At 37.8% G+C, this 27,337-nt stretch overlaps 2 protein-coding genes across 2 annotated transcripts in view; one reads left to right on the top strand and one right to left on the bottom strand.

Moving 5' to 3' along the window:
- LOC134814240 (uncharacterized) overlaps window positions 1–27,337 on the bottom strand; it is a 324,724-nt gene that overhangs the window by 220,942 nt on the left and 76,445 nt on the right. The gene's annotated exons all lie outside the window — the stretch shown is intronic.
- LOC134814320 (basic helix-loop-helix ARNT-like protein 2) lies at window positions 245–20,885 on the top strand. The gene is made up of 20 exons (XM_063822415.1): window positions 245–336; window positions 2,112–2,273; window positions 3,279–3,387; window positions 4,863–4,979; window positions 5,158–5,292; window positions 6,276–6,397; window positions 6,585–6,644; window positions 6,781–6,891; window positions 8,043–8,175; window positions 11,671–11,763; window positions 11,926–12,013; window positions 12,147–12,241; window positions 12,926–13,128; window positions 13,389–13,634; window positions 13,759–13,841; window positions 16,640–16,792; window positions 16,906–17,150; window positions 17,446–17,722; window positions 18,231–19,031; window positions 19,324–20,885. Exons 1-18 carry the CDS (start codon window positions 329–331, stop codon window positions 17,569–17,571), a joined length of 2,289 nt encoding a protein of 762 aa, XP_063678485.1. The 5' UTR covers window positions 245–328; the 3' UTR covers window positions 17,572–17,722; window positions 18,231–19,031; window positions 19,324–20,885.

The following is a 27,337-nucleotide window of genomic DNA, read 5'->3' as shown; positions in this document are numbered from 1 at the left end:
ATGTGTTACTAAGGTGTTACCATGACGTGTTCCATGTGTGCGTTTTACCACTTTACCATGTGTTACGGTGCATGTGTTACCATGTGTTACTAGGTTTAATCACCATAACTTGCATTGAGCAGTTTGTGGTTTAAATGAATTTTGAAGAGCACAATAATTAACTAATATTTGATTTTGCTTGTTTGCGCTAACTCAGTGGGTCAAATAACTAATGTTGTTTTAACGGAGTTTCCTTTTTTCAGCGTCAGAGTTACACACCTTACAGAACGCTATCAACAACGCTATCAAACCTGATGGAGTCCTCTTTGACGACCCACCTAACAAGAAGATGAAATTGTGAGTCTTTTTGTAACCACTATTCTGAAGTAGAAACAACCGTGAAGTGTCTCTCAAGTACATGAAAACAAAGCTGGACCAGACAATATTTACTATCCCGCCAAATTACTGTAAAATAAAGATTTTTAAAACGTCTTCATCTTATTAAACCACGATATAAATTTGCTGAGAGTCAGTTGTTCTGAGAGGTCAGTTGTTCTGAAGCTGAGGTAGGTCCCATCTTGTGCAGTTGTGCAGTAAATCAAACCCTCTCTCACTGCAGTGACAAAAATTGCACCCATCTTTAATTAAACGCCTCCCCCACCAAGTAAACATTACTCATGTGCACACACGTCACGCCTCCCCCACCAAGTATACATTACTCATGTACACACGTCCCGCCTCCCCCACCAAGTATACATTACTCATGTGCACACACGTCACGCCTCCCCACCAAGTATACATTACTCATGTGCATCACACGTCACGCCTCCCCCACCAAGTAACATTACTCATGTGCACACACGTCACGCCTCCCCACCAAGTAAACATTACTCATGTGCACACACGCCGTCCGACACTTGGACGTGCACGCTTCCTCCCCATGCAAGCAGTGCAGGTGTCACAAGCTCTGATACCTGCTGGCTTTAATATTGACTGCATCTAACTTCTGTAATGGGTAGGCAAGCCTAAGGGTACACGCTGCAACCCACTTCCGTCACTCCCAACGTTAAATCATTCCGTGCATGTGGAACGCCAGCCAAGATGAAGGATAGTTCATCCGAAGGGCAACGCTATGGAACTGCACTGGTCTTAACCAGTTGTCCAGTTCACAAGTTCAGTAGCAAACTAGGCGTACTCGTCAGCAAATTTATGACTGCAATATATTCAGATTGTATTCTAAACCTTACAGAAACACCTGACTAATTTCAACCCCTCAGATAAACCTGATCTAATTCACACCCCCTTACAGAAACCTGTGATTCAGGGCAACCACCCTTACAGGAACACCTGATCTAATTCCACACCCCTTACAGAAACACTGATCTAATTCACACCCCCCTTACAGAAACACTGATCTAATTCCACACCCCCCTTACAGATGACACTGATCTAATTCACAGGGGGCCCTAAGAAAACTGATTAATTCACACCCCCCATTACAGGATACACTGATCTAATTCACACCCCCTTACAGAATCACCTGATTAGTCACACCCCCCTTACAGAACACCTGATCTAATTCAACCCATTCGAAACCTGACTAATCCCACCCCTTCGAAACACCTGATCTAATTCCACACCCCTTACGAAAACTGATCTAATTCCACACCCCTTCAGAAACACCTGATTAATCCTACACTCCCCCTTCAGAACACTGATCTAGTCACCCCTCAGAAACACCTGATTAATCCACACCCCCTTCAGAAACACTGATTAATTCCACACCCCTTACGATAACACCTGTTCTAATTCACCCCCCCTTACAGAAACACCTGATCCCCTTAGAAACACCTGATCTATTCCACCCCCTCAGAACACCTCTGATCTAATTCACACCCCCTTACAGAAACACCTGATCTAATTCCACACCCCCCTTACAGAAACACCTGATCTAATTCCACACCCCCCTTACAGAAACACTGATCTAATTCCACACCCCCTCAGAAACACTGATCTAATTGCACACCCCCCTTACAGAAACACCTGATCTAATTCCACACCCCCCTCAGAAACACTGATCTAATTCCACACCCCCTTACAGAAACACCTGATCTAATTGCACACCCCCTCAGCTCCTCTAACGAAGATGACACTGACTCGCTCCTGGAGGGAGCTGACGGTAAACCCTCCGGTAAAGTATCTCACAATGCGATAGAGAAGAGGAGAAGAGACAAGATGAACATGTACATTGACGAGCTAGCAGCTATGGTACCCATGTGCTCCGTTGTTTCAAGGTTAGTTAAATAAGGGGATTTAGGGGCAATATACATGCTGGTTACCATGGTTACATGCTGAATTGCTGGATATATTGTCCTTTCTAGTAGTCAGGGTAAGTTGTGAGCTTGAGTCGTGCAGATAAAGAAATTCGCTTAATTTAATGCGCATGGCTCACACGACTTAAAATACACTGTGCACGCTGCACTGTGCACTGTGCACACCAATACTGTGCACGCTGCACTGTGCACTGTGCACACCAATACTGTGCACACTGCACTGTGCACGGTGCACACCAATACTGTGCACACTGCACTGTGCACGGTGCACACCAATACTGTGCACACTGCACTGTGCACTGTGCACACCAATACTGTGCACGCTGCAATGTGCACACCAATACTGTGCACACTGCACTGTGCACAGTGCACACCAATACTGTGCACGCTGCACTGTGCACAGTGCACACCAATACTGTGCACACTGCACAGTGCACAGTGCACACCAATACTGTGCACGCTGCACTGTGCACGCCAATTATACGGTAAGGAACATTTTTCTAGTAACCACGATGAACCAGATACCAATGTGGGATTGACCAAGGCAGGAATGTTGTCTTCCTCTTCTCCGAATCAGTTAGTCTAAATTGAAGATTTTAAAGTTCAAACATTAAAATTTCTGCCAAAATTGATCTGACAAAATACATAAATTCGGAGATTATTTTAGGGCCAAATAATTGCACAGCGCATAGTATGAAACTTGAAGTTGAACTTGCCATTTGAACTTTGTTTCATTTGTTCTATAATTTGCTCCTTGACATCAAGTTGAGCACTGTAGTGCAGATAAAGGAGATAAATAAGATATCACCATATTACATAACTTTATATGCACGACTGGAGTAACACTGGTTAGAAATTTTAATTTAATTCATTAACTAATAGCTCAATAATCAATAATTAGTCCAATTTAAACTAAATGGGTTGGTGACCACTCGTTACTATGGTAACTAGCACTCGTTCCTTCAGACGACCGGACAAGCTGACCATTCTGAAGATGGCTGTGAGACACCTCAAAGCGCTGAGATATGCTAATGGGGGAGGGCACAAGAACCAATTGAGACCTACCTTTCTTACTGTAAGTTATTTATATTATTATATACATATATATACATATATTATTACTACATTTCTCACTGTAAGTTATTTTGTTCCAGTTCATTAGGGTCATTATTAATTGGGGAAATTGATATAATATATTAATTGGATATAAAATAATATAATATTAATATTATATATCATCTCTTTCGGGTGATTTCTTCTGAAACAAAATTATTTTTTATAACTATCTTTTCAAAACTTTGAGCAACTATTTCACTCAAAGAACTCATAAGCTTCTGTATAATACATCTAGAAAGAGTAATCAGAGATTGTATTTACTGTTTCTATCGTTGTAATAATGAAGCCAACAAACGTCAGCTAAAACCCACGTGTTACTTTTCAACGTGCGTGGTACTTAAATACGCGTTACTTTTATTTGTCGAGCTGGTAAAATTCGGCGTATTATCAAAGTTATTGTGCATTGTAATTTTACCGACTCCAACCTGGCGAAGAGCTACAGATTTACAATGAGTTGCATGAGTTGAGAGAGTGAGAGAGAGAGAGAGAGAGAGGGAGAAAGAGAGAGAGAGAGAGAGAGAGAGAGAGAGAGAGAGAGAGGGAGAAAGAGAGAGAGAGAGAGAGAGAGAGAGAGAGAGAGAGAGAGAGAGAGAGAGAGAGAGAGAGAGAGAGAGAGAGAGAGAGAGAGAGAGAGAGAGAGAGAGAGAGAGAGAGAGAGAGAGAGAGAGAGAGAGAGAGAGAGAGAGAGAGAGAGAGAGAGAGAGAGAGGGAGAAAGAGAGAGAGAGAGAGAGAGAGAGAGAGAGAGAGAGAGAGAGAGAGAGGGGGAGAGAGAGAGAGAGAGAGAGAGAGAGAGAGAGAGAGAGAGAGAGAGAGAGAGAGAGAGAGAGAGAGAGAGAGAGAGAGAGAGAGAGAGAGAGAGAGAGAGAGAGAGAGAGAGAAAGGAGAGAGGGAGGGAGAGCATCTGACTTAGTTCAGCTGTATGTACAGTGACTTTTGGCCCACCCTGTAGTTCAGCTGTATGTACGCGTCTGGTATTCTGATTAGCTGCCAGAATGTATGCATATTTGTAATAAGTGGCATAAGTTAAATTTATGAAGGAGTAAGTGGCATACACTGTGGAGAGTGTTGATGTAAATTTGTAATTATATGTGCTGTGTATTATATATGTAGATGTATGATTTTACAATCTCTTCTGAGATGCAAATTGCAAGCTTTGGATATTTTACAAGTATCTATATCTTGTAATCCTATGAAATCTTGCAATCCGGAAATAACAAGCTACATTTTATAACGCCTCTACCTGGTACTGTAAAACCATTTACCACGCTTAAATTTACCACGCCCAAATTTACCGCGAACTTTGGAACTTTGAAAGGTAATCCATGAACTATTAGTTATTCTGCTACTCCCTTCCTATTAGTAACTCCCTGGTAACACTTGGTAACACCTGGTAACACCTCCAGTAACACCTGGTAACACCTGGTAACACTCAGGATGAAGAACTGAAGCACCTTATTCTAGAGGCTGAGGACGGGTTCTTGTTTATAGTTAGCTGTGAGAATCAGAGAATATTGTACGCAAGCAACAGTGTTAGTCACGTTCTCAACCACAACTAGGTTAGTTTATTTTGTTCGTTACTTTTGTTTGTTACTTTTGTCCCCTTGGCTATTTTGTTGTTATCTTGCAATTTTCACCATAGAAAAATTGTTTAATTCACAAACTGATCTACTAATTACTAATTACTAAATTAAGTACCTATAACCCAATTAACAAACTAATTCCCATCAGGAGGACCTATGCGAGCTAGGGTTCCTGGATATCATACACCCGTGTGACCAAGAGTTGGTGAAGGAGCAGCTGCTGGTCACTGACTGTGACCACACTGCGGGGGAGAAGAAGAGTACTGCTGCAGACTTCAACATGGTCAGTGTGGGTACTGGATATTCCACGTGATATGTGATATAGATAGTGACGTCATAACTTATAGTTAGCGGTATGATGACGTCATGGTGACGTCATAACTTATAGTTAGCGGTATAATGACGTCATAGTGACGTCATAACTTATAGTTAGCGGTATGATGACGTCATGGTTCATGGGAAATAGTTGCGCTTAGAGTGCTAGGATTTATAATTCCTCATTGTGGCAAACATTTTATGATTTGTTTTGTAATCAGCGGAGAAATGTTAAAGTGAATGGTATTGTGATTTGTTTTGCAATCAGCGGAGAAATGTTAAAGTGAATGGTATTGTGATTTGTTTTGCAATCAGCGGAGAAATGTTAAAGTGAATGGTATTGTCCCTAGTTCTGGTTATACCGTCATTGTTTTATAAGGTTTTGATATTCTACACTACTAGTGTACTACTAAACTATACATAATGATAGTTGACAGGGATATCCCTATATGTTGACAGCTTCACCTGTAGTAGTAGTAGTAGTAGTAGTAGTTCACCTGTCATGCCACCAACGTATAAACTGCCACAAACTGCCACGTAATAAATAGCGATTACAGTGAGCAATCCTCTGAAATTACGGTCCGATCGATATTTATGCCGTTTGTATTTCTTCTTCTCTTGATAAATTCAGTACTAGGTGAACCTTTTTTGGTAAAAATTAATGCAAGTGTCACACACGATAGATATAGGGAACCCAGAATTTAGTATTTGCGTCACGTCCCGTTTTTATAGCGTACTGCCCCCGTACCAGCGTTATCACAGACTATTAGTTCTGGGTATTATATATTATTATATTATATCGAGAGTTTCTGGACATCTCTGTTTGAGGATGTTTGGGATTAAATAAATAGTTCTAATGATTTCACAATATCTACCAAATATTGTTAGTAATTAATAATCAATTAATTTATAGTAACTAGTCGATAATCAATAACACATTTTCTCTATCAGATTTCAGGGTCTCGTCGTTCTTTCTTCTGCCGTATGAGGCACGGTAAACGAGGTCCTGACGGTCAAACAATTGAAGATAAGAAGAAGAACGCGACAGCTTACACAATAGTTCACGTGACTGGGTTAGTACTGAGTATGGGGTACCCCCCCCCCCCCCCCCCCCCCCCCGCACACAATAGTGCACGTGACTGGGTTAGTAGGGGGTTTCTGGGGTTATTTTAATATTTAATGGTAATCAGAACTAACTTAATAACAAATCATGATAACGAACAAGTGAGTATCCCAGCTAATTGTTCTAAAAAATCGCAGCTATCTGAAGAACTGGGATGTTGATACTTTCTCCATGTCCGAGGATCTCATCAAATATAGGTTAGACCGACTTTTGGCGGCTTTTACTCAAACTTTCAGAAAATCAATGAATTGCAGATTGATTTACCGAATTATATGAGCCAATAAATTAAGTTATTGAATTGTTTCAATTTTGACTAACCTATTTCCACTTCAGTGGTGATGAGTCGGAAGAGGAGCTGGGAGATTTTACCTGTTTGGTTGCTGTGGGGCGGGTTCTACAAGTCCCTGTCAAAAGCTTGAAACAACCGAACGTTTTTAATTGGAGGTGATTATTAGTAGATTGTTTCACGGAGATGTTTTATAAATTTGTATAATTAATCGTTAATTAATCGTTAATTACAAGTTGTTAGCGGGTTTGTTCTCACAGAAAAAGAAATCATGCGTGAGATAATAATTTAAAAATTATTTGATTATCTGAAATACCAGCCAAAGTATCAAAGTATGTAAGTATAATAATATAAGCTTAAGTAGCTTAAGTGTGTAAAAATTAATAAAGTAATGTTAAAAGGTAGCCCAGCTGAAGCAACAGCTAGTAAACCGCTCTTAATTTACTGAATCCATATAATTTAATTCAGTGATACATACTGTGTGTCAGGTTGCGTATCAAATACATTTTGTATCACTTAATTAATAAATTACTGTAAGAAATTTCTTAACATAACTTCGTGTCCGAGTATTCATCAGTGGCTTAGTATTATTGCGATTAGTTTGAAATACATTGCACAAACAGTCCATAAATAATGCACAAACAGTCCATAAATAATGCACAAACAGTCCATAAATAATGCATAAATATTGCAAAAAGAGCGCATAACTGATTCATAAATTATGCTCAAACGTAGAGCCAAGTTGTGACTGTAGAAATTTAAACACAAAATTTGGCAAGTATTACAAAACATGTTGACCGGGTTTTGGAAACTGTTTTTAAGTTGTTACCCTCATTAGCTTTTAAATACTTAATAGTAATACAGCATAACATTAACTCTTGCCGTACAAAGATTACTATTGTGGGATAGATATAACATCAATTACAAACTTTGACAGGAATACAATTAACATAATATGTTATTAATGTTATGTATAATCATATTATGCAAATACCGCTCCGGCAGTAAAACTACAGAGTGTAAGGTTATCCGTTCTCTTTGCTTTGATGTGCAAATTGAAATTATACAGCTAATCCTGTATTATACAAGCTTGTACAAAAGTAACTGTAGAAACCACAGCAATCAGAGGAGTAATATTTCTAAACTTATTGTAGATTAGCTTACTTGTTGGGACAATAGTACCTCAAGGGCCAAAGCAATAAAATATGAATACACTTAATCAACACAAATTAAGTTAAACTTTGTCCGAGGTTTGCTCCATTAAAATAAGTTTTAAAATATCCCATAACAGCATGCTTTCTCCCCCCAGGTTGACGATGGATGACAAGTTTCTGTTTGTAGATCCCCGAACTACCGCCGTATTGGAGTACTTGCCACACGAACTGATCGGAACTAGTATCTACAAGTTCTACCACCCTAGTGACCTGTCTAAACTGACTGATGTGAGTAATGCTGTCATTAGTTAATTAGGTAATTAGTTGGTGGTCGTGATGGTGTGTTTTAACTGAAACTACAAGGAAATATTATTACCTTACTCGGGAATATTATGACTGGGATAAAGTGGTGGGTTTTGGAAAATTCCGCCATATTTTTCCCGGTCATTAATTTTCCCAGTCATAAATTAACCCGCTATAATGTTCCCGAGTAAGGTAAACTAATAGTAATACATTTTGATGCTTGGTGGGTTTTGGAAAATTCCGCCATATTTTTCCCGGTCATTAATTTTCGGCTACCGGACAACTGAACCCAATTTGGACTTTTCCTAAACAGAGTAGCTTGGGAAATTAATTATAAACCCAATCAGTCTACCTAATTAACTTTGAAACGACAACTGAACCCAATCGTCACTAGAAATCACTAACAGTTTAACAGGTTTCCAAATACCGTTCTAGTTTAGCTGCTGCCTGGTTTCTAGTGCTATAATTTCGGTCTGTTGAGGTTGGTGCTTCGGAGTTGTTGGCAGATCCGGACTTATCTGCTCGTGATCGTTGGACAATACTTGCGAGGGATTCTAGTTTAGGTAGTACACGTTGATTTCGGGTGGGCATGTAGATAAGGCTTCGGTGAGGAGGTTTTGTGTTGCTGAGAGGTGTTGGTCGGCAGCTTTCCGCTTCAATTCTGCTCTGAACTCTGCTTTCTCAGCTATAACTAAGTTGTCATGGTCGTGGGAATGAGGTTTGGCACCGCTGGCCAAGGACTGATCTCCATGGTCAAGGAATACATGAGCAGGACATTTCTTGACTCTGTACTTCTGGCATCTCCAAGTAGAGGTAGTAGGGATATCTCGATCCTTTCTCCGGGCTCCTCTTTGTCCGCTGATGTACTTGCCGAAGACAACCATGATTCGATACTGTGACCACCATCTCTCTTCCTTATGTATTAATCCGATCTGTATAACAAGCGTACTAATAGATGACAAGGTCTCAGGTGCCTTTCGATCGTGAGATCTGATCTAACAAGCTCACGTGTTCACGAAGCGTGCCGAAAAGGATACGATCCACTGCTCCTCAAGCATCGAGATCCGACCCAGGGCTCGAGATCTGAACCATGGCAGGCCCTCCCAAAGCATCAGGAGTCACGAGATCCGAGTCAAGTAACCTGAGCCAAGTATCCAGCGTGCTAATGGTGCGTTCCATCAGCTTTGGAAGACATGAAAAAGTGGAACTATAAGTACGCCCATCAAGATCTGTATCTACAAGGCTAACTTTCAAAGCTAGACGGACACGTTGTAAGAATGCCAGAGACACAGTTTCCCAATTTTTTACTGGATTAGAAACCAAACTATGGGAAGAGACTGAGAGGACGACTCCGTAAAGGCTGGATGGCCTGTGTTCTCGAGGATGCGGCTGACAGGTGTCGATAACATCAGCAGAGACGCAGTAAAACAGTTAGCTCTAAAACGAGTGGAACACCGTAGAAGAGATGTGTGTGATGCAGGCCACTCCAACGACTAGGAGGAGACCTCTTCAATCTTCATGTAGCATGTATGTATTAATATTTTACCGGGGTAAGCACACTAGGGCTCCAATGCTCTAAATTACAGTGGTCATGATCTATCCTATAGTGATAATGACCACAGTCCCCTGCGAAGAAGGAGAACCTGAAAATCCGATCGTTGGGTTCAGTTGTCGTTTTTCCTTGGGTTTAGTTGTCGTATTTCCAATTTGGGTGCAGTTGTGATATGACCTGGGTTCAGTTGTCGTTTTGGGATTTAAGCTGATTGGTCACCCAATTAAGCTGATTGGGTGCCTGTTAACTGCGTGGGAACTAGGTTCAATTGGGTTCAGTTGTCTGCCACCCTAATTTTCCCAGTCATAAATTAACCCGCTATAATATTCCCGAGTAAGGTATTAGACTTTCAAAAATCATTATTTGAGATTTTTGTTATATCTTTTAGAACGTTGTGAGAAATGGACATGCTGGAATAATCATATGATTTGAAAATAGTGCTCTGCCAGGACACAATCGTCGGGACAAAAATATTATATGTATCCTAAATGAAACACAAGGAAATTATTTTGTGCATAGAATTTATCCTCCAATGTACAATTATTCTGTACCTAAAACGTAATGAACCTTTACGGTATCTGACATTAATATTTGCGCAAGTTCCTTCTGGTAAAGTCGGAACTTCTTTCAAGTTTTAACTTCATTAGTGTGACTAATTGATTGCTAAATTTTGTAGTGGCCTATGACGTGTTGCGTGTTTTTAAAAGTTAAATTAAATAACCTTTTAAACAAACGTGGGATATCGACCAATTTATCTTGATTCAGTTTTAGAACAAAGATAAACATCTAAACAAATTCCATGTAACCTAAGTGAAACACAAGAAAATATTCTTTTAATACATGTATGTATCGTTCTTCAATGAACAATTCTCACAAGTGTTGAACAATTCTTACAAGTGTTGTTTACAATCTTTACCAAGTCCCCTCTGTTGGGACTTTTCAACACCAGGAAAGAAAACCATTATATAATAGTAGGGTGATCTATATAATAGTAGGGTGTTGCCTTGTCCCAGCTATTTGTAGCCTTGCTTGACGTCTTATTTTACGGTTTAATTAGTGGAATTGAAACCATTACAGATCGTCTGCTCTTAACTTGATGGTAAACTAACCGTGATCTGACTCCAAGCTTTAGTAGTAGGTTAATTTTAAAGTAGAACTTATCAAATCAGTGTGGATGTTAACACTGGGTGTATAGTAACCATGGTAACTATGGTAACTAGTAGTGTAACCATGGTAACAAGTGTTTTTGAAAGTAAAATTAAATAACCTTAAACGTGGGATCTCGACCAATTTATCTTGATTCAGTTTTAAACATCAAAACAAATTCCATGTAACCTAAGTGAAACACAAGAAAGTTTTCTTTTAATGTGTATGTATCGTTCTTCGATGGACACTCTAAACTTGAACAATTCTTAAAACACACAAATATTGTTTTAAAATCTTTACCCAAGTCCCATCAATTGTATTGGGACTTTTCGACACTAGGAAAGAAGACCATATATTAGGTAGGGTGTTGCCTTGCCCCAGCTATTTGTAGCCTTGCTTGACGTCTTATTTTACGGTTTCATAATTAGTGGAATTTAAACCATTACAGATCGTCTGCTCTTAACTTGATGGTAAACTAACCGTGATCTGACTCCAAGCTTTAGTAGTAGATTAATTTTAAAGTAGAACTTATCAATTCAGTGTGGATTTTAACACTGGGTGTATAGTAACCATGGTAACTATGGTAACTAGTAGTGTAACCATGGTAACACTACTAGTTACCATAGTAATTCAGCACGTGGATGTTAACACTGGGTGTATAGTAACCATGGTAACACTACTAGTTACCATAGTAATTCAGTGTGGATGTTAACACTGGGTGTATAGTAACCATGGTAACTATGGTAACTAGTAGTGTAACCATGGTAACAAGTGTATTTCAGGCTCACCAGAAAGTAAAGTCAGGAGACTGTAAAGTAATGTACAGGTTCAGAACCAAATCAGGGAGATGGGTGTGGCTTCATGGCAGTTTCCAGGTACACAGAGTGTTATCTAAATTATTATTAGTTTATGTTTAGGCAACACGTTTTGTATCTATATTATACGAGTGTGAAATTATGTGCATCTAATATAATATTTTCAGAACAAATTAATACACTTTTAGTTCGTTCTCATAATACGGTTCTTACTTTTCCCAGGGATTCAACAATCCATTCTCTGGTCAACTCCAGTACATCATCTGCAACAATATCGCTGTGCTGGATAATAACGAGCTTGATGAAAAAGGTGGGTGTTTTTCCTGTTTATTTATCATTACAGTAACCACAGTGACTGCTGCATATTAGTTTTCATAATAAATCCGACTGTTCGATATTCGGTGATGTTATATTATTGCTAATATCACTCCTGCACATTTTAGGTCGCACTGAGGCGGGTTTGAGCAAGGTGGAACTGAGCAAACCAAAGTTGAGTACAGACATTGGTCACATGATAACTTCGTCACAGATAGTACAGGTGAGTTTACTAGGTCACGTGATCACTAACTTGGTCACATGGTCACTGGTCACTAACTTAGTCACTTACTCAAGCATTGCAGCATTACCAAGGCGACTGTAAACAAAATACTTATTGTCAAAATCTTTATTTTTCACTTTAGTTCAAGTTACATTAATATAATATATTTAAATCATATGATATTGTTATTATCTTAACAGTTACTATTGTAACTTAAGATTTTAAATTCGTATTCCTTACTTGGTCACGCGATCACTCCATCAAACACGTGTTGTAAACCATAGAGCACATTTTCAAGTGTTTCCAAAATTCCACATTATGTAATTGTAAATTGTAAGATAAGTAAACTTTTGTAAACAATGTAAAATTTAAGGTATTTAAACTATGTTAAACTGAATAAAAAGTAAAATATGTAAATTATGTAAAATGTAAGGTATTTAAACTATGTTAAACTAAATAAAAAGTAAAGCGTGTAAACTATGTAAAATGTAAGGTATTTAAACTATGTTAAACTAAATAAAAAGTAAAGCGTGTAAATTATGTAAATTGTAAGGTATTTAAACTATGTTAAACTAAATAAAAAGTAAAGCGTGTAAATTATGTAAAATGTAAGGTATTTAAACTATGTTAAACTAAATAAAAAGCGTGTAAACTATGTAAAGCTAAACTTCCTCTCTCCACCAGCACACAACCCAAGCAGACCCAACCCAACAACAAGCTCCCCAACACGGCCTGCCCCAACCTATGGACAGTTCCCGCGCCTCTCATCCCCAGAGTATTCTCGACAACATTCCAGACTCTCAGACCCTCCACCCAGGCATGGCTGACATTAACAGACCCACTAATATTGCTGTTGTTACTCCTAATGTTGAACTTTGCAGCTCCGGGTTAGTGACATTTGTTTATTTTTTATGATGAAATTGTATATTATATTATTATATTGTTATAAAAACTAGCATTATTATTGTTTTTTTAATGACTGATGAATCGTCTGTCTACCTACGTTGGCTCATACCAACTATCAGTTTCTTATATTTATATTTCTTATATTTGTTTATAAACATTGAATTATCATGTTAACACGGATGATTTAATACGTGGTTTAACACGTGATATAACACGTGATCTAACACGTGACTTCACTCAGAAGATTACAGACAAAGCTACACCTGGACCCCATAACCCGGATGGAAGTAGATACTCCCTTCACAATCCCACCCCAGCATTCCCAACCTCAGCAACTCTCCCAGCCTCAACCACAACACTTACAAGTTCAGCCACCCCAACAACAACACTCTCAGCATTCTCAGCAGATACAGCAACAACAGCAGCAGGTGCAGCAGCCTCAGGTGCAGCAGCAACAGCAGCAGCCGCAGCAATCACAACAGAATAGGTAAGTTTGGTGTTTCAACCTGAGGAAAAGGTCAAATAATCAAAATGTTGAACTTTGGTTCGTAATATTTGCTCTGACGTTGATTTTATGACGTCATCAATGTTGTGACGTCATCACCCACCAGGTTCCGAACCCAGCAGACAGTTCAACACCACCAGTACAACATACAACAGATACAACAAGACCCGTATACCTCCGATATGCAGGGTATGCCAAATATGCGATATTTCCAGTAATGTATAGTATTAGAACTATGTATAGTACGGGTGTATGCCTCCCATAAAAAAGCGCCTCCCAGAATGTATATGTTTACTTTTTGATTTCTGATTTCTGCATCAAATACTTATTGCTTCTGATTATCACTTCATATTACTCGAAAATGTTCATTACGTTCTTCCCGAAAGGTTTAAAAAGTGTAATTCATTACATGTGCGCACAATTCAACCCAAGATAGTGTCTCCATAAAATATATTGTGTACAAGATAGTGTCTCCAATATATTGTGTACAAGATAGTGTCTCCAATATATTGTGTACAAGATAGTGTCTCCAATATATTGTGTACAAGATAGTGTCTCCATAATATATATTGTGTACAAGATAGTGTCTCCATAAAATATATTGTGTACAAGATAGTGTCTCCATAAAATATATTGTGTACAAGATAGTGTCTCCAATATATTGTGTACAAGATAGTGTCTCCAATATATTGTGTACAAGATAGTGTCTCCAATATATTGTGTACAAGATAGTGTCTCCAATATATTGTGTACAAGATAGTGTCTCCAATATATTGTGTACAAGATAGTGTCTCCAATATATTGTGTACAAGATAGTGTCTCCAATATATTGTGTACAAGATAGTGTCTCCAATATATTGTGTACAAGATAGTGTCTCCAATATATTGTGTACTAGATAGTGTCTCCAATATATTGTGTACAAGATAGTGTCTCCAATATATTGTGTACAAGATAGTGTCTCCAATATATTGTGTACTAGATAGTGTCCCCAATATATTGTGTACAAGATAGTGTCTCCAATATATTGTGTACAAGATAGTGTCTCCAATATATTGTGTACAAGATAGTGTCTCCAAATATATTGTGTACAAGATAGTGTCTCCAATATATTGTGTACAAGATAGTGTCTCCAATATATTGTGTACAAGATAGTGTCTACAATATATTGTGTACAAGATAGTGTCTCCAATATATTGTGTACAAGATAGTGTCTCCAATATATGTGTACAAGATAGTGTCTCCAATATATTGTGTACAAGATAGTGTCTCCAAATATATTGTGTACAAGATAGTGTCTCCAATATATTGTGTACAAGATAGTGTCTCCAATATATTGTGTACAAGATAGTGTCTCCAATATATTGTGTACTAGATAGTGTCTCCAATATATTGTGTACAAGATAGTGTCTCCAATATATTGTGTACAAGATAGTGTCTCCAATATATTGTGTACAAGATAGTGTCTCCAATATATTGTGTACAAGATAGTGTCTCCAATATATTGTGTACAAGATAGTGTCTCCAATATATTGTGTACAAGATAGTGTCTCCAATATATTGTGTACAAGATAGTGTCTCCAATATATTGTGTACAAGATAGTGTCTCCAATATATTGTGTACAAGATAGTGTCTCCAATATATTGTGTACAAGATAGTGTCTCCAATATATTGTGTACAAGATAGTGTCTCCAATATATTGTGTACAAGATAGTGTCTCCAATATATTGTGTACAAGATAGTGTCTCCAATATATTGTGTACAAGATAGTGTCTCCAATATATTGTGTACAAGATAGTGTCTCCAATATATTGTGTACAAGATAGTGTCTCCAATATATTGTGTACAAGATAGTGTCTTCATAAAATATATTGTGTACAAGATAGTGTCTCCAATATATTGTGTACAAGATAGTGTCTCCATAAAATATATTGTGTACAAGATAGTGTCTCCAATATATTGTGTACAAGATAGTGTCTCCAATATATTGTGTACAAGATAGTGTCTCCAATATATTGTGTACAAGATAGTGTCTCCAATATATTGCTTACAAGATAGTGTCTCCAATATATTGTGTACAAGATAGTGTCTCCAATATATTGTGTACAAGATAGTGTCTCCAATATATTGTGTACAAGATAGTGTCTCCAATATATTGTGTACAAGATAGTGTCTCCAATATATTGTGTACGAGATAGTGTCTCCAATATATTGTGTACGAGATAGTGTCTCCAATATATTGTGTACAAGATAGTGTCTCCAATATATTGTGTACAAGATAGTGTCTCCAATATATTGTGTACAAGATAGTGTCTTCATAAAATATATTGTGTACAAGATAGTGTCTCCAATATATTGTGTACAAGATAGTGTCTCCATAAAATATATTGTGTACAAGATAGTGTCTCCAATATATTGTGTACAAGATAGTGTCTCCATAAAATATATTGTGTACAAGATAGTGTCTCCAATATATTGTGTACAAGATAGTGTCTCCATAAAATATATGGTGTACAAGATAGATTTATTAAATTACTTTTCAACACTCGCGACTGTAAGCTGTTAAATGTGTCAATTCCTTAATTGGCGAGGAAAGGAAACTCCGTTTTTGACACGATGTAGCGGTTCTATCGCATCTTATTGGCTGGATGGAGTGTTAGCTGTGAAATTGTGTGGAAGCGAGGGTCTCCCTTTTAAGCTGTTGAAACGTCAATTAAATTTCATTTTTCAGCTAGTTTAGCCAACAATAAACAAATTTGTAATTTTAACTTACCAAGGGAATGGGGTAACCGCCCCGATTTTCAACGAACTCCATACAAAAATTCTCGGAGAAGCATTTTATTATGCTATGTGAACTTCATAGGCTTCACTTTCAGGCACCAAGGAGCTCATTAATAAGTCTCACGGACCTTCCAATTTAAACTCATATCATTTAAACCACGGCACTGACGATAAAAGCCTATTTCCTAACCATAACATTCCTTTCAGGACAATTCAACCTTGTCCAAGGAATGCAACAGCAGCCCTACTCCTCCGCTCAACATCTCAACATTGCTGAGATTGGAACTCTAAAGACGGAGACTAAAAGTAGAATGCTAACTCCAACTAGTTCCTCCCACAATTCCCTTGTTCCTGGCCCTGGTCCGATATTTTGCAGTATATTTCCCGCATTTTACACATTTTTGTTCATTTTTTGACGAATTGCCCGAATAAAATTCCTGTTGAAGTTAGTTATTAACTTATTCTCTTAACAGGCGTGGCTGGAATGTTGAACTTGCAGCATCAGCAAACTCAACAACAGCAACAGCAGCAGCAGCCTCAACAACAACAACAACAACAACAACAGCAGCAACAACAGCAACAACAGCAGCAGCAACAACAACAACAACAACAGCAACAGCAACAGCAACAGCCCCAACAACAGCAACAGCTCAGCAACTCTCAGCAATACAACCCCCAAACACCCCAACAAGTAAAACAACTCGCATATCTTCCTCAGGTGGGTGTAATATGCCCATCATTTAAATAGACTTGACTACTAGTGGGAGCTATGTTTGTTTTGACACGTGACAGTTATTACCCGATGCTGATTGGCTAATCGCCGTCATGTGTCAGGAGCAATAAAACTTACTACCTCCACACTGTAGTAAGTTGTATTATATATGCTATTATTTAACGCTTTAAATCAAAGATAAGAAAATACTGTGTAGAGTATTTTCTTCTTCTTGATTAAGAGTGCTTGTAATTTTGAACCAAATTAATTATTTATCAATTTATTAAAGGACTCATTTCAGCTACCGAACGTGCACAACATCCGCACGAAGGAGCAATACGAACAAGCGAGGCTGTACAACGAACGAGAACGCCAACTACTACAGGAATATGAGCAGTATTTGAAGAAAACGAAGTGGGATAATTGAGAGTTAATCACTTAATTGAGTGACAATTAGTGAGATTATGATTGCTCTCTGTTGGTTGTTGCTGTCACATTACAAATTTCCGCTCTGACTGTCAAGATGATTAAAAGGACCCAATTAAGGACAATCGGTAAATACCAAAATCAGCCTCTCTGTTACCTTACAAGACATATTTATAACGTACGAAATGTGGCGGTTTTCCGAAAATTTCGCCATATTTTCGGACCGCCAAAATTTCGGTCGTCGTAATAGAATCCGTCGCATTATCTTTTAGCTTATTTCAATGACTGTGCCTTCACTGCTTTATTTTTTTCTAAAAAGTAATATCAAGTAAAATAAATAAATAAATTCTGGCATCTTGGGACAAATTATCACCACACCAATGACGAATTGAATGTCAAGCAATACAGTTTAAATTTGCATTAAAATACATGTATGTGCTAACATGAAAGTCTTACAGTCTTAATACAGACTAAGTTTGAACATGATTTTACCGAATTTCAGAAATTTCCTTACTGCTTACTGTCACAAAAAATGATGAAAAATACCCTTATTTTCTGTGACGTCCGAAATTTGACGGTTTTTGTTCAATTTCGCCATATTTTCGGACCGCCAAAATTTCGGTCGTCGCAAATTAGGCCGCCATAAATATGTCTTGTAAGGTATACACATATTTTAGGCAATATTGCGATGACCTGTGTTTGATTTACTGAAACATTCTTACAGACTTAAATCTTACAGCATAGTTTACTGAAAAGTACATGGACCGACTGGAAATATGTACTTACAAATCTATTATGTTACATACTGCCACTAGTAATTATATCATTATGTAATATAATCTCAATAGTTCATAATCATCGCACACTTATAACACTACTAATACTTATAACACAGATTAATTTTGCTGCCTATATTTATAAAGGAATACGCATGGTAACTTTACTAAGTGGACCAGAAGTGACTTAACATATTACAGTAAATTCTGGTCTAACCCTGCTCCCATATGTAATATGTATGCATGGTCTACATATGGCATTGCTTGGAATACCATTTAAATTTTAGTTGTGATTTTCAAGATAATTTTAAAACTGTTTTTTGTGGCTGTTTCTGTCTCTTGCCTTGTTATTTTTGTACAAGCTTGTTGTCCAAGCGTTCTGACGATACTGTAACACTACTGTAACACTACTGTAACAGGGTAACACCTTGTAACACTACTGTAACACTACTGTAACAGAGTAACACCCTGTAACACTACTGTAACACTACTGTAACAGGGTAGCACCCTGTAACACTACTGTAACACTATAACGAAAAAATGCTTTAAGAAAGTTCACTTGCGTGTCAAATGTCAAGTTGACCGACTTTAAGTTTAAAACCTCGGATACCACTCTCAAGGACGTTGTGTAAACTTAATTACATTACAATGAATGTATTACATTGCAATGAGAAGACACGTGTGTGTGACCACGTGACTATGAGAAGACACGTGTGTGACCACGTGACTATGAGAAGACACGTGTGTGACCACGTGACTATGAGAAGACACGTGTGTGACCACGTGACTATGAGAAGACACGTGTGTGACCACGTGACTATGAGAAGACACGTGTGTGACCACGTGACTATGAGAAGACACGTGTGTGACCACGTGACTATGAGAAGACACGTGTGTGACCACGTGACTATGAGAAGACACGTGTGTGACCACGTGACTATGAGAAGACACGTGTGTGACCACGTGACTATGAGAAGACACGTGTGTGACCACGTGACTATGAGAAGACACGTGTGTGACCACGTGAATATGAGAAGACACGTGTGTGACCACGTGACTATGAGAAGACACGTGTGTGACCACGTGACTATGAGAAGACACGTGTGTGACCACGTGACTATGAGAAGACACGTGTGTGACCACGTGACTATGAGAAGACACGTGTGTGAACACGTGACTATGAGAAGACACGTGTGTGACCACGTGACTATGAGAAGACACGTGTGTGACCACGTGACTATGAGAAGACACGTGTGTGACCACGTGACTATGAGAAGACACGTGTGTGACCACGTGACTATGAGAAGACACGTGTGTGACCACGTGACTATGAGAAGACACGTGTGTGACCACGTGACTATGAGAAGACACGTGTGTGACCACGTGACTATGAGAAGACACGTGTGTGACCACGTGACTATGAGAAGACACGTGTGTGACCACGTGACTATTCATTGCAATGTTATTGCGTTGTAATGTTGTTATGTTATTGCTTTGTAATGTAATGTATTGGGGTTTATGCACCTTGTTATTTCTATGTGGGAGACATTACACACAGCTTTCAATTACACAAGCCTAGCTTTATGTTTGGGATGGTCCACATATTATTACGTAAGCCAGAATGGGGGGAAGCTTAGTGTTATTATTATAAAAGTGGATTATGGAATGAAAGGCCGGGAGGGGGTATAAAATTGCAAAATCTAACTACGAAATATGTGAACTATCCCAACATAGGCCAGCTTCAAATAGCTTCATTATACGTAAAACACAGTGTTAAAATATATGGTTTAGATTTGGGGTAGATTCTGTTTTGATACAGGTAAATGAAATATTTTCATACTATTCTGCATACTTAAATGATTCGCAATCTGTAAATGATTCACAGTCAATTATATTACATACTGTAAGACGTGTAGAAAGTGATAGCTATTCGAGAAGAACGATATTATAACGTGTTTTAAACATAGAATGTAAAGAATTTTAAAAGGTTGATAATTTATTGCTACTGTTAGATTTTATCCAAACATGATGAGCACGCGTGTCTCTTTTGGCAGTGCCCAACTGATTTTGTAAAATATTTATAGATTACGATATCGAATGATTGAATCTCAAGAAGGGTTTATTCAACGAGAAGATAATTCTTAATCATATTCTCTCTTATCTCAAATGAATGGCGTAATTTTCAGCTTCCTATTTTCAGCTTCCTATTCTGGCAAGCAGCCAGCTTAAGTTACGCTAATCGCTCAGATTGGTCATGTTTCGGTGAAATTAATGTATTTTTAAGGATTTATTTAAGGAACGGTAATTCTATGTACATTCGAGAGTATTTCTGTATTTAGGTAAATCTTATTGATTGTTCTCTGCATTTACATTCCTTATATATAACTACTTGACAATTAAGCTTTGAAATATGAATAGGTGGTACCTGTAAACCTAACTGTAAACCCTGCTCCAGCTGATTAACATATCCCGGTTTGATGCATGAAGATATTTCTATGTTATGGTTATGTAGCCGATCCTCTTAAACGTTTTAATTTCACTGAAACTGCTGTTTGCCATTTGCATTCTGCGATGTACAAATCATAGAAAATCGTGGAAGGATCTTCCTATAAGCTTATTACTAGCAAAATATTTGTGTGAAAAGCTTTATTAATTTCGCGCGACCATGAGCCGCGCAGTACGTACAATATAATATCAGTTATTGGTGACCATAAAATTGTAAATGTATGCAGTATGAGTGGTAATTCAACATCACTAAACTTTATTAAACCTAGTATAATGGTTGATAGAGTGGCACTGAAAAAATGGTGTTCGATAGTCAAAATAGAGTTCAATACAACTGACAACAAAAGTCCGTTGATCTGTAAACTGAAAAACGTTCTTTGCTAATAATATGTGACATGGATACCTCCCGTTTAGTGAATAGAAGGCGATCCCGAGTATTTCCAGTCGGGAATTCCCGACCGGTGAATATTCTCAATTACACGAAAGAAACTTGAGAACAGAAAATGAGCGCCATTTACTGTCGGGATTCCCGGGATTGAATATTTTGATCGCGATTAAATTGACTTAGCTTTAATTATAGGTTTTTAACCTACCAGGACGCGCTCCGAGTTGGACTCGTCGACAGTCCTGATATTTGGAACAAATATTTTACGAGTATCACCCGTTAATCTAGTCAGCATCGATGCAAAGCAAAAATGCAATGATAGTTTGCGCGGCGCGTCAAAGCGGCGAAGTCCTCCAACTTTTAATGCGCCTCGGGTCAATTACATTTTTTTCTGAATGTTATAGTTTAAGGATTTTCACAACAAATCAATTTGTACATAATATTGAATTAGGCCGTGCGCCATCGACCGTAAGACGCGCGCGATGACCATTGAATGGTTTTTTAGCTCGTATTTCGGCCAGCACATTATTTCGGAAACAATCAAAAAGTTATAATACTTCCCATTTGATTCACGATGTCAATCCTTCGCAGCTCGGTGAGGCACAGTGGTGCATCTCGCCGATCTACCGAAGTTGCGAGAAGAATTATTTGATGCGCGGCGCGACCCAGTAGTGCATCGCGCTACAAGTTTAGTAGGTAAGTATGATTGGAAGATTCTGAAAAAATTTCAGCATGATTCATGTTCAGAAACCGAAGATATGACAAAATAATACGACAAAAATCAGTCAAATTACGCGACTTTTACACCTACTTTTGCTTGCAAAAGCCGCGCACCATCAAATATGGCACATAGGCAAAACTCACTGATCATTCCAAAAAGGTATGACAAATTTGATATTGTGAGAATTCTAACAGTCTCTAGAAAACAATGGTACAAAAATGTTGATAATCCGAGCAAGTTTATTTTTATCGTGCACCCCCTAATTGATTATTGCATATTAGGATGTAACAGTTTTAATAAATAACATATAATATAATACACGTTAAAAAGTTAAGTGTCTAGTATTTGTGTTTTTTATTATTAAGTTCGATTGAAATATTTGCTTAAAACACTACTACATGTTGTAAAAAACAAAATATTTACAAAACAAAACGACGGGGACACATTATTATTATTATTAAATCTAAAATAGCTAATAATTTAATAAATTATTAACAGGCCCCTTAACGTGGGCAATAATATACGCTTTATAAATTATATAAACAAATTGAAGTCTATTTTCCAATGTTGTTAAGTGTCTCTTTAGATCTGTTTTGGTCTTTCGTGGGAGTTCCCACATTTGTTGGTTGAGAATGCTCAACATAACATACATGATGCTTGACTGCTTTATTGACCCGGACAGGCACCGGGGGCAGACATCCCAACACCAGTGCGTTGGGACATAGTGTTTGTCTGCTTCAGGACGTGTTAGATCCTAGAGAAGCCGCCATCCCCTCTACTGCTTTAGCTCAGCGGCAGCATAAGCCCTGGTTTCCTGCCACATTGGGGACACAGAAAAGAGAAGGACGATTGAAGTTAATGAGTAATAAAGTAAGATTATTGATTATTGATGATTATAAAGTAAAGTAAAGTATTGGAATCCAGGTTGTATATATATAGGGTATGACAAGATTGTAAAGGTTGTGTAAATTACAGTGCTATGTACTGGGCCGGATTGTTAGAAAAAGAGGGAGAGCAGCTGAACTCATCTCTTATCATCCAATCTAAATATGAATACCTTAATAGTACAACCTTAATACAGGAATGTAATGTAATGAGTTAGTACCCATCCACAAAACTGAATAAAGAAATGATGCAAGTGGATAAGAAAGAAGAGAAGAAGCAGAGACGGAGGGAAAAAGATAGTAAAACAAAAATTTTAGTAAAACAAAAATTTTATTTACCACAAAACAATCAATACATATTTAATATTATTATACATTTACAAATAAATCTAAATTTAAATTCAGCTATATACACAATACACAGCCCGCAGCGCAGACAGCCACACATTGCTAAGAGATTCTCAGGTGCAGATGTAAGCGCCGCGCGCGCGAGGTTTGTTATCTTACAATTACATGTCACGATATATTATTAATTATCAGAGAATTTTAGAAGCAAAATAATAATTGCATATTGGGAAAATTTCGGTCGTTAACGCAGTACAGGGCGTGGACACTGCAATGCTAATAACGGAAAATTTTGAGGCACGAGTTTCATTCAGCTACCCAATTTATATGTGACATGTACTTGTATTAAATTCAGATAAATGTTAGTAACAATCGACGTCAACACTGTGCAACTGTAAACTGCAAAATGTTAACGTCGATTATTATTAAATCACATCTAGCAAGTTACTAATTCTTTGCACTATATATGTTACGTCACTATAGCATATGTCATTCATATTGTAAGTTATATAAGATAAAAATAAACATTTTATAATTGTTTCAATGTTCAACACTGCTAAAAAACAAATACCTACTTGCCCATCGATTAAGCAGTCGCCAAAACAAGGCTCAAAGTTAATTTACCTTCACACCTCGTTTTGGAGACTGAAGGATGTCAATAAATAAATAATGGACAACATTAATACTGAATATGATGGATAATCAGTAATATCAATAAAATCCACAATCACTAATCATGTTTTCGATGGGCAAGCACTCGCAACTGGATGCTGAAACAAACGGCGCAAGTCTTGCACCGTTCATGCAGCATACGTCGCGAGATAAGATGAGCTCCGCTAACTCTGCGATTCTAAAGGATGAATTAGGCTACCCCGACAGAAACACAGGTAACAGGGGGTTGTGGAAGGACACGAACACTGTTCGTTAACTCGTACCCCGGGTACCCCCTATATAGATCTATGTCCCGCCGGAGAGAGCCCACCACCAGTCATATCGAAAGCAGCTTTTAATTCTGCATTATAAATATCGCGTTGTCATAATAAATAATATACATTACCACTACACACTTGTCACTACACACTTTTATGCACAGTACAACTAAAATATTAACAAGAGACAGAAGAGTTTTACATCGGCTCAGCACCGCAAGGACGTTGGCTATACACGTGGTTCATAAATTAGTTTGATTTGGGTACGGTTCGACCGGGAAAGTGGTCGGGATTAGTTCTCATAATGAGTGAACACTGTCGTCAGAAATATTAGAGATAAAGTTAGGAGACAGAAGAAGCTAGCTAGTGAAACACCAGAAGAGAGATCCAGCAGGCTGAAAGACATGGCAGAACGTGAGAGGGCGAGAAGAGCCTGCGAAACACCTGAGGAGAGAGCCAAGAGACTAAGAGCCTTGTCAGAACGAGGGAGAGTTAGAAGAGATGGTGAAACACCTGAGGAGAGAGCCAAGAGACTAAGAGCCTTGTCGAAACAAGAAAGGGCGAGAAGAGCTGGTGAAACACCTGAGGAGAGGGCCAGAAGACTAAGAGCCTTGTCAGAAAGAGGGAGAATCAGAAGGGCTGGTGAAACAACTGAGGAGAGGGCCAGAAGATTACGGGTATATGGCCCCCAGAATATAGGTGGCCCCCAAAATATAGGTCATGTTAGTGGATACAGTTCTAACCAAGATAAGCGATACTAATGGGATCTGTTACTGCTAGGTTGGAGTAAAACATGTAACTAATGTTTCTGGATAAAAATTTTGGACCTACATGAGGTATTTTGGTATATTTGGTCATGACAGCGAAAGATTTAAACGATGTTGTCATTTTCTAGAGGGGTAAATATGGCGAAAAATTGTCATGACAAAAATCTGTCCAACACATGCCATTAAGACTACTGGTATGAGTATAAGTATTATTTTAAGCTATCTTTTCATCGAGACATCTGCAAACTGACAATTTGGAAAAAAGTTATGGCCACCACAATTTTACGGGCCCCCAGAATATATGTCTATACGACCCCCAGAATATAGGTTGGTCAAAAACCCTGAACATGCCCAAAACCATGTTTTGGGATGCTCTACTTGTAGCTACTAGTCTCCTGAACCCACATATCAAGTTTTATCAAAATTGGATAAAAATTGGCCGAGTTATGGGATAAAAACAAAAACCATATGCCCATATTTGGGCATACGCACCAAATTTGATCGATTTTGGTCCATAAATTGGTCAAATATCAATATTTTTGAATGAAACCAACTTTATATGGAAGTTAAGCATATATATTATACATTCTCTATGATTATCAGCTCAATATCTACCTAACTGTGGATTCTGTGTTCAAATAATCGCAAAAAATGAACAAAATCGCCCATATCTCAAACTGACTTCGCTCAAAACAATAGAACTCAATAGGGTTTCAATATTTTCACATGAAATTTTCAGAATCAACGTAGAATTGTCTCATGACCTTAAGTTTTGGGACAGAATTTTGAGTTAGGCCTTTAAAAAAAATTGGCGGCCAAAAATGTCTGATTTACAGTCATTGAGGTGCACATTGTATTGATACAGATAAAAACAGCCCCCCTCAATCATATCTAGGGACACTCCTTCAATCTTATTTAAGTATTTAGTTAAGATCCCTACTAAATGAGTGCATGAAAGCTTTTTAACTAGTAAAATTAAAGACTTTACTCATTACGGGTATATGGCCCCCAGAATATAGGTTTTAAAAAAAAAATAGCGACCAAGATTCTGCATTTTCTCTGTCACCCTGAGCATTAAGGAATGTGGGGTAGTGATGAGAAACAGTTAAAGAACATATGCTGAAGAGATGGCATCATCAAAATGTATGAAGGTGGAGTATTTGAGGACGATTTTTGCATACCTATATTCTGGGGGCCGTAGTTTTTGATTTTTTGCTATTAAGTATACTCTAAACCATTTCAATTAAGTATCTGGAGCCATTGGCATCATCAATACAGTCTCAGCAACATATTCTGACTGCATATAACTGTCTGTGACAATTTTAGAACAACTTAGGAACAGATGTTTGGACCTATATTCTGGGGGCCCTGTTAAAAAATGGTATTTTTACAGGTGAAAAAAAAGTACACTTAAAAACCTAATAATTATTTTCAACTACCCAAGAAACATTTAAAGGGTTATTATGTACATATTTACAGTCCTAAACATGCTTAGAAGTAGTTTTAACACCTGTTTCTAAGTGCTCAAAAAACGACCTATATTCTGGGGGCCATATACCCGTAAGAAACAATTCAGAACACAAACAAGAGAGGGAAACACCTGAGGAAATCAACAGATTAAAGGACAAGTCAAAACAAAGGAGAAGGAAACTAGCTGGCGAAACATCAGAGGAGAGAGTCAGCAGACTAAGAGACGATTCAGAACGAATGAGGATCAGAAAAGCTGGGTTGACACCAGAGCAGCTACTTTCCAGATTAAAACAACAAAGAGATCATAAACGACAGAAATTAGCCCAAGAGTCTTCTGAAGATCGAGCAGTGAGACTTCTCTATCACTCGGATCGCTATCTGAAGCTCCATCCGGTGTCCCTACCTACTATGTTACCGTCCATAGGACAGACGTACTATACCAGTCATAGTAAATCTAAATCGAATTACTGATTCTGTGTAAAGAAGAAGAAAGTTAAATTAAATTATCATAACATTTACATTCATTGTCTTTACGTCATGTTGACTTAGAGTAAATGCATGATTATTGATTATCTTAGTATTAATTGAAATTTGTTTAACATTCCAGATCACAGCAAGTTGTTGGTTTAATAGCTTAATCAACTTCAATTTCTCAAAGTTTCCGATTTTTGAGGTTTTGTTTTATATATTATCACAATTTAAATTTTATTGTTTATTTTTATTTTCACATTTTATTGTTTATTTTGAAGGGATCATAATATTTTGCGACCATAGCTTGACACATTATGATGTGTGAATTAATTTCAGGATTACCACTATCAGTATTGTGAACTATTTCATGAAATTTGATTTAACATGTCCACCAAGTTACCTAATATTATAACAAATAAACCTGAAGGAGCATCAACCAGACACTAATCACTAGTGGGGTCAGTTGCATTTGTATACTGACTCAGTAGCTGCATGTCATGTGTACTGCTCCCTA

Source organism: Bolinopsis microptera, chromosome 4 (genome assembly GCF_026151205.1).
Source record: "Bolinopsis microptera isolate Bmic1 chromosome 4, MBARI_Bmic_1.0, whole genome shotgun sequence".
NCBI classification, from domain to species: Eukaryota; Metazoa; Ctenophora; class Tentaculata; order Lobata; family Bolinopsidae; genus Bolinopsis; species Bolinopsis microptera.
This window is presented reverse-complemented; position numbering and strand designations above follow the sequence as displayed.